General features: G+C 62.1%; 2 protein-coding genes across 2 annotated transcripts; both read left to right on the top strand.

Moving 5' to 3' along the window:
- Positions 1–441: 441 nt before the first annotated feature.
- On the top strand, positions 442–3,190 carry LOC129211512 (PHD finger protein 7-like). Its single transcript, XM_054838720.1, has 9 exons — positions 442–451; positions 594–685; positions 773–874; positions 1,149–1,273; positions 1,356–1,518; positions 1,609–1,715; positions 1,925–2,038; positions 2,191–2,309; positions 2,487–3,190. The coding sequence occupies exons 1-9, from the start codon at positions 442–444 to the stop codon at positions 3,188–3,190; spliced, it is 1,536 nt and encodes a 511-aa protein (XP_054694695.1).
- A 3,885-nt stretch (positions 3,191–7,075) lies between these two features.
- Positions 7,076–9,824, top strand: LOC129211511 (PHD finger protein 7-like). The gene is made up of 9 exons (XM_054838719.1): positions 7,076–7,085; positions 7,228–7,319; positions 7,407–7,508; positions 7,783–7,907; positions 7,990–8,152; positions 8,243–8,349; positions 8,559–8,672; positions 8,825–8,943; positions 9,121–9,824. The coding sequence occupies exons 1-9, from the start codon at positions 7,076–7,078 to the stop codon at positions 9,822–9,824; spliced, it is 1,536 nt and encodes a 511-aa protein (XP_054694694.1).
- The last annotated feature ends 860 nt before the right edge of the window (positions 9,825–10,684 follow it).

The raw sequence follows: 10,684 nt of genomic DNA, 5'->3' as shown, positions 1-10,684 counted from the left end.
GCCTCGGCGCTTCACACCCACCCCTGTGAGGCGGTGGCCGTCTCAGAGCGGGCGGCAGGTGGCCGAGGGCATCCCTGCCCGTAGTTGGGGCGCACGCGGGCCAGCGGTGCTGATGTCACAGTGGCCACTGTGACCCGCGGGGGCGAGCCCACAAAAAGGCACGCCGGGCTCAGGCCGTGGGTCAGTGCGACCTGGTGAGGTGAGGAGAGGGCAGGGGAGGGACGGGGCTTGCGAGGGGCTGCCGAAGGAGGAGGGGAGCCCCACACCTCGGGGCTCTGGGCCTCTGCTGCAAGCTCACCCGCGTCTCGCTTCTCCCTCAGAGTCAGCAGAGGAGCATTTGGAGGAGACACCCCCCGGCGCTGCTGGGACAGGGACTCTCCAAACGCTCACACTTGACTGACGTGTGCCATGTTCACAAGGAAGGAGAAGGCCCTCGACTCGATGGAGCAGGGTGAGAGCAAAGTATCCCTCCCACAGCTTGGCAGACAGCTAGGCAGGGATAGAGCAGGCCCTTGGGGGCAACCCCTCAGTGTCGCTTCCCCCTGCCCCGCAGAGGCGCTCATTCCCGGTGCCGTTTGCTCTCTCCCCTCCAGCATGCATGCTGTGTGACCGGACAGAGGCTGACCCGGATATCTGTGGGCGCAAACTGGAGAAGCAAGGGCTCTGTGCCCACGTGTTTTGCCTGGTGAGTTCCCTCAGTGCTCCCTCCAGCTTTCTGACAGGCAGCCCCTGCCACACTCGCCTCATCAGCTCCTCGTCTTCTCTTCCGCAGTTTTTTGCCAACGACCTGTTTCAGCAACCAGTCAAGGCAGTAGGACTCATGGGATTTCTCCCTGAGCACATTATACACACAGTCGAGCAGGCAGCACAGAAGGTGAGGACCTGACATGGAGATTTTTGCCAGCAGAGGTTTGCGGGAGCTTAGCCCAGACCCCAGGAAAGAAATCCCAGCCCTTCCAGCCAGCTCTGGGGCAAACGTCTTGCTCCCAGCAGCTCCACAGAGGCTCCAGCACAGGAGCCTCATCCGCCAGGTGGATCTGCGGGCTGTGACCCAGCAGTGGCCACATCCTGCACCCTGCCCAGAGGTGTGGGGCTGGCCGTGGAGGCCCTGAGGCTGCTGCTGACGGGGGCTTCTCTGCTCTTTCCAGGACTGCTTCGTCTGTGGCAAGAGCGGGCCCACCATCACCTGCCGGGAGACGGGCTGCGACCGCAGCTTCCATCTCCCGTGTGCCGTGGAGGGTGAATGTGTCACCCAGTTCCTTCCTCAGTACAGGTATCTCCTCTCTCCTCCTCACCACCGCCAGGGAAGGACCCATCACTTCCCACCTCACCCATCCCTCTCCTCTTCCCCCCAGGTCCTTCTGCTGGGAGCACCGCCCAGAGCAGGCAGTGGAGGCTGCTCCGGAGGAGACCACCACCTGCCTCATGTGCATGGACTCTGTGGGGCACAGAAAGTCCTACAGCACCATGGTGTGCCCAGCCTGCAAACACGCCTGGTTCCACAGGGGCTGCATCCAGGTAGGAGCCGTTCCCTCGCCGCCGGGGCACGGCAGGCGCTCAGCAGCACCAGGGCCTGCCTCACGCATGCTCCTTATGTTTCTCCTGCAGGGACAGGCTCTGCGCGCTGGCATTTCTTGCTTCCAGTGCCCTCTATGCAGAGACAGGGAAAGATTTATTTCGGATATGCTCAACATGGGGATCCGAATCCCTTTCAGGTTGGTGTCCATCTGCCCGGCTCACAAGACAGGAGGGTGCAAGCGCTGCACCATGCCAGGGCCTGCCCCTGCAGTCCTGGCCCTCCGCTCTCCCCTGAGTCAGGGCTTGATCTTCGCGGAGGAGTTGGAAACAGGGTGGGGGGGGGCGAAGAGCAGGGACGCCTTACGCTGGGGCAGCAGGGCCTCATCAGTTTTCCTTTCTCCATCAGACTGCCATCGTGGGAGAACAACCACGCGTATGCAGCACTAAATGAGAGGCACAGCCGCTGCGATGCCAGTCAGTGCCTTTGTCCAGGAGGCAGGGAGCGGGCAGAGGAAGAGGGGTAAGTTGCCAAAGCTGCACCCCGGGGCTCTGCACAGGATCTCTGCCTCGCCAAGGGCTCGAAGAGGAAGGACTGAGAACAAGAGCTCTGCCGGACCATCCCGTGCTGCCATCACTTTGTCCTCACAGCCATCAACCCGTTTGCTTCCCCAGGCCCTGGCAACTGCTCCTGTGCTGCTCCTGCGCTGCCGAGGGCACCCACAGATGCTGCTCCAACTTGAAGCACAGCACGGCCAGCTGGGAGTGCAGCAGCTGTGCTGGCCTGGGCACCGGTAAGAGGCAAAGCACCCGGGTGCCCCTGGGCTGGGGCCAGCGGGTGGCAAGGCCTGGCAGCGGGTGCCCAGGGTGGGCTTGGCAGAGCCTCTCTGCTCCAGGAGGGCTGGGCGCACCGCTCTGGCCCATCCTGCCCCAGGAGGCCTTGTCCTTGACCTTCTTGCTTCCTCTTACAGTCTCCAGTGCCAGCTCGGAGCTCGCCGGCTCCAGCACCGCAAGCCAGTCAGGACTGGGGCCTTCCCACAGCTCACCGGCGCCTGAGACCAGCAGCCCAAGCACCAGCAGCCTGGCGGCATCGGCGTCCCCCCATGGCTCCCTGGCACCGGAGACCAGGAGCCCTAGCACCGGTAGCCAGGCGGCATCGGGGTCATCCCATGGCTCCCAGGCACCGGAGACCAGCAGCCCCAGCACTGGTAGCCAGGCGGCTTCAGAGCCCCTCCATGGCTCCCCAGTGCTTGAGGACACCAGCTGCTCTAGCACCCCTGGGCCCGAGCGGGTGCGAGACCGCTCCCGCTTGCAACGTCGGGCCCAAAACCCCTACAGCCGGCCCAGAAGACGCCGTGAGAGGAGCCGGGCACCAGCACCGAGTGCTCAGACCAGCACCCCCAGCCAGGTGGCAGCTGGGGTGTCCCACAGCTCCCCAGCACCTGAAGCGAGCAGCCCCAGCCCTGACAGCCAGCTGCCATCAGGGACCTCCTGCAGCTCTCCAGCACTGCAGAGCAGCAGCCGCTCCAGCACCCCTGGGCCCGAGCGGGTGCGTGACCGCTCCCGCTTGCAACGTCGGGCCCAAAACCCCTACAGCCGGCCCAGACGACACAACGAGACCAGGCGTGCAACATCGCCAAGTGCTGGCTGCGATCCCTCTCCACCGGCACAATAAAGTTGGTGTTAATCTATGCAGTGGGAGATGCCACGCTTTCCTTTCTCGAGGGGCAGCGTTACGGGCTGGGCCCAGAGGGTTGTCTTCTCCCCGGGGTTTGGCAGCACCTTTCCCAGACCTCCCTCCTTGCGGGCTGGCCTTGGCTGGCTCCCCAGCGCCATGGCCGTGTGCTTCGGGCCTGGCTGGCCCCGCGGCCTGCTCAGTTTCCCTGGGGGAAGTTCACGTCCACCCCCGAGACCAGGGGTCTCTGCCCCTACACCCAGGAGGCTGGCCCAGCACGGCCTAGTCGGCACCACCACCCCTCTCCCAGCAGCATGTGCTGTGCCCGCCCACCCACCATGGCCCTCACGGCTCACCCCCCCCCAGAATACCACGCCCCAGCCCCAGCGACTTTGTTTCAGCTCTGGCTCCTTCTGGACAAGGCTGTAAGCACAGCATCACAGAACGGTAGGGGTTGGAAGGGACCTCTGGAGATCAGCTAGTCCAACCCCTCCTCCTAAAGCAGGATCACCTAGAGCAGGTTGCACAGGATCGCGTCCAGGCGGGTTTTGAATCTCTCCAGAGAAGGAGACTCCACACCCTCTCTGGGCAGCTTGTCCCAGTGCTCGGTCACCCTCAAAGTGAAGAAGTTTTCCCTCGTAGGAGCCCAGAACGGGACACAGTACTCCAGATGTGGCCTCACCAGGGCAGAGTAGAGGGGGACGATAACCTCCCTCTACCCTGCTGGCCACGCTCTTCTTAATGCACCCTAGGATACCAATTGGCCTTCCTGACCATGAGGGCACCTTGCAGGCTCATGCTTAACTTGCTGTCCACCAGGGCTCCCTCTGCAGCGCTGCTTCCCAGCAGGTCAGCCCCTAACCCGTACTGGTGCTTGGCGTTACTCCTCCCCGGGTGCAGGACCCTACACTTGTGGCCCACAGCCCTTGTGGAATTTCATTTAGTTCCTCCCCGCCCAGCTCTCTAGCCTGCCCAGATCGTGCTGAATGGCAGGGCAGCCTTCCGGTGTGTCAGCAACTCCTCCCAGTTTGGCGTCACTGGCAAACTTGCTGAGGGTACACTCTGTCCCCTCGTCCAGGTCATTGATGAATACGTTGAGTAAGACCGGACCAAGCACTGACCCTTGGGGCACACCGCTAGCTACAGGCCTCCAACCAGACTCTACGCCGCTTACCACAACCCTCTGCGCCCTGCCATTCATTCAGCCAGTTCTCAACCCACCTCACTGTCCACCCATCCAACCCACGCCTCCTCAGCTTGCTTATGAGGATGTTATGAGAGACAGTATCAAAAGCCTTGCTGAGGTCAAGGTAGACGATACCCACTGCTCTCCCTTCATCCACCCAGCCAGTCATGCCATCGTAGAAGGCTATCAGATTGGTCAGGCATGATTTCCCCTTGGTGAATCCATGCTGACCGCTCCCAATGGCGTGGTCGTCTTCTCCTCCACACGCTTAGTGATGGCCCCCAGAAGAAGCTGTTCCATCACCTTTCCGGGGATGGAGGTGAGGCTGACTGGCCTGTAGTTTCCTGCATCCTCCTTCCTGCCCTTTTTAAAGACCCGAGGGACGCTGGCTTTCCTCCAGTCCGCAGGCACCTCTCCTGCTCTCCCTGACCTCTCAAAGATGATTGAGAGCAGCTTAGCAATAACATCTGCCAGCTCCCTCAGCACTCGCGGGTGCATCCCACCAGAGCCCATGGATTTGCGGATGTCGAATTTGCCTCGTCTTCCTTTTGCTGCCGATGTACTTGAAAAAGCCCTTCCGGCTGTCCTTGACATCTGTCCTTGCCAGATTTAATTCCAAGCGGGCCTTAGCCTTCCTCGTTGCATCCCTACATTCTCTGACTACATCCCTACATTCCTCCCAAGTGGCCAGTCCCTTTTCCCACACTCTGTAAACTTCCTCCTTCCCTGTGAGTTTTTCCAGGAGCTCCTTGCTCATTCATGCAGGTCTCCTGCCTCCTTTGCTTGGTTTCCTACTCTTCGGGATGCACCGATCTTGAGCTAGGAGCTTGAGCTGTGCTGGAATGTTGACCAGCTCTCTTGGGCCCCCTTACCGTCTAGAGCCCTAGCCCACGGGATTCTCCCACGCAGGTCTTTGAAGAGGCCCACGTTAGCTCTCCCAAAGTCCAGGCTTGTAATCCTACTTATTGCCCTGCTCCTTCCACGCAGGATCCTGAACTCCACCATCGCGTGGTCACTGCAGCCAAGGCTGCCCCCAGCCTTCACATCCTCAACCAATCCTTCTTTGGTTGTTAGCACAAGGTCCAGCAGCACCCCTCTCCTCGTGGGCTCCTCCACCACCTCCTCCAGAAACAGTTTCTGACCCTCAGGAGCTGAAGGAGCCGGCCTGGGAAGCCTGTGGCGATGTGAGCTCCGAGGCACTCCCGAGCAACGGGGCTCGAACGGAGCTGGCCAAGGAGCTGTGGTCACGCACAGCCTCGCTGCAAACCGAGGTCCTCGTTCCCCTCTGTCGGCATCTAGCTAGCAGAGCTCTGTGATGCCCCGGCATCGGAAGGGCGAGCGAGACCTCGGTAAGCCTGGTGAGAAGGAAACCCCGAGCACCAGAGTTTGGCTTGGAAGGCAGCTGCTACAAGAGGATGGCTGAGGACACTCGAAAAGCAGGAGCTGAAGGAGGCGGCCTGGGAAGCCTCTACTCACTCTCAGCACTGTCAGCCAGCGAGTGTTGTCGAAGGCCTTCCTGGGGTCTCAGCTTTCCATCTTGGTCCTGAACTGCATTTTGGACCTGGAGTCTCCAATGTGGGATTTTGCGTTCCTTCTTTCCTACTCTGGTTGTGCCTGAGACACCGCCTGGTTTTTGTCCGGGTGTCGCAGGTGAATTACTCACACAAGTCATCGTTGTGGGGTTGGTTAATGGAAAGGGTTTTATTAATGATGAAGCGACGATCTAATGGTAATGGGTGGATGATTGAATGAAATTCAAATGGTGATTAAGCAACAATTGAATGGTCATTAGAGTCCTAGGATCATTTAGGTTGGACAAGACCCTGAAGATCACCGAGTCCCACCGTTAACCTAAGACTACCAGGTCCACCTGCACATTTAGGTGCCGTCCTGCGGTCCTGTGGTGTGCCACGGCATCTGAGCGGGTGGGATGTGTGAGCCCAGGCCAGGCTCAACGGTCGCTTCTGTCCCCTGTAGCCCCCAGAACCACAGGCAGAACTGCAGATGCAGCCTTGCCCGTGCAGTGCAGAGAGGACCGACCACCTTCCCCGACCTGCCGGCAGCGCTCCCCGTGCCAGGGGCAGGAGCAGAGAGTTCCCTCAGCCCAGGCTGGAGCCTGGCAGTCGCACTCCTGGAACAGCACCTTTCGGCCAACGGTGCCACCCTCGATGGCTGCCCCGCGGGATCTGGCATCTGACTCTGCCCCGGCTGCAGGAGCAGTCGCCCCGGTTACGTGGGTGCTGAGGGCTCGGGCTCCCGCCTCGGCGCTTCACACCCACCCCTGTGAGGCGGTGGCCGTCTCAGAGCGGGCGGCAGGTGGCCGAGGGCATCCCTGCCCGTAGTTGGGGCGCACGCGGGCCAGCGGTGCTGATGTCACAGTGGCCACTGTGACCCGCGGGGGCGAGCCCACAAAAAGGCACGCCGGGCTCAGGCCGTGGGTCAGTGCGACCTGGTGAGGTGAGGAGAGGGCAGGGGAGGGACGGGGCTTGCGAGGGGCTGCCGAAGGAGGAGGGGAGCCCCACACCTCGGGGCTCTGGGCCTCTGCTGCAAGCTCACCCGCGTCTCGCTTCTCCCTCAGAGTCAGCAGAGGAGCATTTGGAGGAGACACCCCCCGGCGCTGCTGGGACAGGGACTCTCCAAACGCTCACACTTGACTGACGTGTGCCATGTTCACAAGGAAGGAGAAGGCCCTCGACTCGATGGAGCAGGGTGAGAGCAAAGTATCCCTCCCACAGCTTGGCAGACAGCTAGGCAGGGATAGAGCAGGCCCTTGGGGGCAACCCCTCAGTGTCGCTTCCCCCTGCCCCGCAGAGGCGCTCATTCCCGGTGCCGTTTGCTCTCTCCCCTCCAGCATGCATGCTGTGTGACCGGACAGAGGCTGACCCGGATATCTGTGGGCGCAAACTGGAGAAGCAAGGGCTCTGTGCCCACGTGTTTTGCCTGGTGAGTTCCCTCAGTGCTCCCTCCAGCTTTCTGACAGGCAGCCCCTGCCACACTCGCCTCATCAGCTCCTCGTCTTCTCTTCCGCAGTTTTTTGCCAACGACCTGTTTCAGCAACCAGTCAAGGCAGTAGGACTCATGGGATTTCTCCCTGAGCACATTATACACACAGTCGAGCAGGCAGCACAGAAGGTGAGGACCTGACATGGAGATTTTTGCCAGCAGAGGTTTGCGGGAGCTTAGCCCAGACCCCAGGAAAGAAATCCCAGCCCTTCCAGCCAGCTCTGGGGCAAACGTCTTGCTCCCAGCAGCTCCACAGAGGCTCCAGCACAGGAGCCTCATCCGCCAGGTGGATCTGCGGGCTGTGACCCAGCAGTGGCCACATCCTGCACCCTGCCCAGAGGTGTGGGGCTGGCCGTGGAGGCCCTGAGGCTGCTGCTGACGGGGGCTTCTCTGCTCTTTCCAGGACTGCTTCGTCTGTGGCAAGAGCGGGCCCACCATCACCTGCCGGGAGACGGGCTGCGACCGCAGCTTCCATCTCCCGTGTGCCGTGGAGGGTGAATGTGTCACCCAGTTCCTTCCTCAGTACAGGTATCTCCTCTCTCCTCCTCACCACCGCCAGGGAAGGACCCATCACTTCCCACCTCACCCATCCCTCTCCTCTTCCCCCCAGGTCCTTCTGCTGGGAGCACCGCCCAAAGCAGGCAGTGGAGGCTGCTCCGGAGGAGACCACCACCTGCCTCATGTGCATGGACTCTGTGGGGCACAGAAAGTCCTACAGCACCATGGTGTGCCCAGCCTGCAAACACGCCTGGTTCCACAGGGGCTGCATCCAGGTAGGAGCCGTTCCCTCGCCGCCGGGGCACGGCAGGCGCTCAGCAGCACCAGGGCCTGCCTCACGCATGCTCCTTATGTTTCTCCTGCAGGGACAGGCTCTGCGCGCTGGCATTTCTTGCTTCCAGTGCCCTCTATGCAGAGACAGGGAAAGATTTATTTCGGATATGCTCAACATGGGGATCCGAATCCCTTTCAGGTTGGTGTCCATCTGCCCGGCTCACAAGACAGGAGGGTGCAAGCGCTGCACCATGCCAGGGCCTGCCCCTGCAGTCCTGGCCCTCCGCTCTCCCCTGAGTCAGGGCTTGATCTTCGCGGAGGAGTTGGAAACAGGGTGGGGGGGGGCAAAGAGCAGGGACGCCTTACGCTGGGGCAGCAGGGCCTCATCAGTTTTCCTTTCTCCATCAGACTGCCATCGTGGGAGAACAACCACGCGTATGCAGCACTAAATGAGAGGCACAGCCGCTGCGATGCCAGTCAGTGCCTTTGTCCAGGAGGCAGGGAGCGGGCAGAGGAAGAGGGGTAAGTTGCCAAAGCTGCACCCCGGGGCTCTGCACGGGATCTCTGCCTCGCCAAGGGCTCGAAGAGGAAGGACTGAGAACAAGAGCTCTGCCGGACCATCCCGTGCTGCCATCACTTTGTCCTCACAGCCATCAACCCGTTTGCTTCCCCAGGCCCTGGCAACTGCTCCTGTGCTGCTCCTGCGCTGCCGAGGGCACCCACAGATGCTGCTCCAACTTGAAGCACAGCACGGCCAGCTGGGAGTGCAGCAGCTGTGCTGGCCTGGGCACCGGTAAGAGGCAAAGCACCCGGGTGCCCCTGGGCTGGGGCCAGCGGGTGGCAAGGCCTGGCAGCGGGTGCCCAGGGTGGGCTTGGCAGAGCCTCTCTGCTCCAGGAGGGCTGGGCGCACCGCTCTGGCCCATCCTGCCCCAGGAGGCCTTGTCCTTGACCTTCTTGCTTCCTCTTACAGTCTCCAGTGCCAGCTCGGAGCTCGCCGGCTCCAGCACCGCAAGCCAGTCAGGACTGGGGCCTTCCCACAGCTCACTGGCGCCTGAGACCAGCAGCCCAAGCACCAGCAGCCTGGCGGCATCGGCGTCCCCCCATGGCTCCCTGGCACCGGAGACCAGGAGCCCTAGCACCGGTAGCCAGGCGGCATCGGGGTCATCCCATGGCTCCCAGGCACCGGAGACCAGCAGCCCCAGCACTGGTAGCCAGGCGGCTTCAGAGCCCCTCCATGGCTCCCCAGTGCTTGAGGACACCAGCTGCTCCAGCACCCCTGGGCCCGAGCGGGTGCGAGACCGCTCCCGCTTGCAACGTCGGGCCCAAAACCCCTACAGCCGGCCCAGAAGACGCCGTGAGAGGAGCCGGGCGCCAGCACCAAGTGCTCAGACCAGCACCCCCAGCCAGGCGGCAGCTGGGGTGTCCCACAGCTCCCCGGCACCTGAAGCGAGCAGCCCCAGCCCTGACAGCCAGCTGCCATCAGGGACCTCCTGCAGCTCTCCAGCACTGCAGAGCAGCAGCCGCTCCAGCACCCCTGGGCCCGAGCGGGTGCGTGACCGCTCCCGCTTGCAACGTCGGGCCCAAAACCCCTACAGCCGGCCCAGACGACACAACGAGACCAGGCGTGCAACATCGCCAAGTGCTGGCTGCGATCCCTCTCCACCGGCACAATAAAGTTGGTGTCAATCTATGCAGTGGGAGATGCCACACTTTCCTTTCTCGAGGGGCAGCGTTACGGGCTGGGCCCAGAGGGTTGTCTTCTCCCCGGGGTTTGGCAGCACCTTTCCCAGACCTCCCTCCTTGCGGGCTGGCCTTGGCTGGCTCCCCAGCGCCATGGCCGTGTGCTTCGGGCCTGGCTGGCCCCGCGGCCTGCTCAGTTTCCCTGGGGGAAGTTCACGTCCACCCCCGAGACCAGGGGTCTCTGCCCCTACACCCCGGAGGCTGGCCCAGCACGGCCTAGTCGGCACCACCACCCCTCTCCCAGCAGCATGTGCTGTGCCCGCCCACCCAGCATGGCCCTCACGGCTCACCCCCCCCCAGAATACCACGCCCCAGCCCCAGCGACTTTGTTTCAGCTCTGGCTCCTTCTGGACAAGGCTGTAAGCACAGCATCACAGAACGGTAGGGGTTGGAAGGGACCTCTGGAGATCAGCTAGTCCAACCCCTCCTCCTAAAGCAGGATCACCTAGAGCAGGTTGCACAGGATCGCGTCCAGGCGGGTTTTGAATCTCTCCAGAGAAGGAGACTCCACACCCTCTCTGGGCAGCTTGTCCCAGTGCTCGGTCACCCTCAAAGTGAAGAAGTTTTCCCTCGTAGGAGCCCAGAACGGGACACAGTACTCCAGATGTGGCCTCACCAGGGCAGAGTAGAGGGGGACGATAACCTCCCTCTACCCTGCTGGCCACGCTCTTCTTAATGCACCCTAGGATACCAATTGGCCTTCCTGACCATGAGGGCACCTTGCAGGCTCATGCTTAACTTGCTGTCCACCAGGGCTCCCTCTGCAGCGCTGCTTCCCAGCAGGTCAGCCCCTA

The sequence above is a fragment of the Grus americana genome, chromosome 11 (genome assembly GCF_028858705.1).
Source record: "Grus americana isolate bGruAme1 chromosome 11, bGruAme1.mat, whole genome shotgun sequence".
NCBI lineage: Eukaryota > Metazoa > Chordata > Aves > Gruiformes > Gruidae > Grus > Grus americana.
This window is presented reverse-complemented; position numbering and strand designations above follow the sequence as displayed.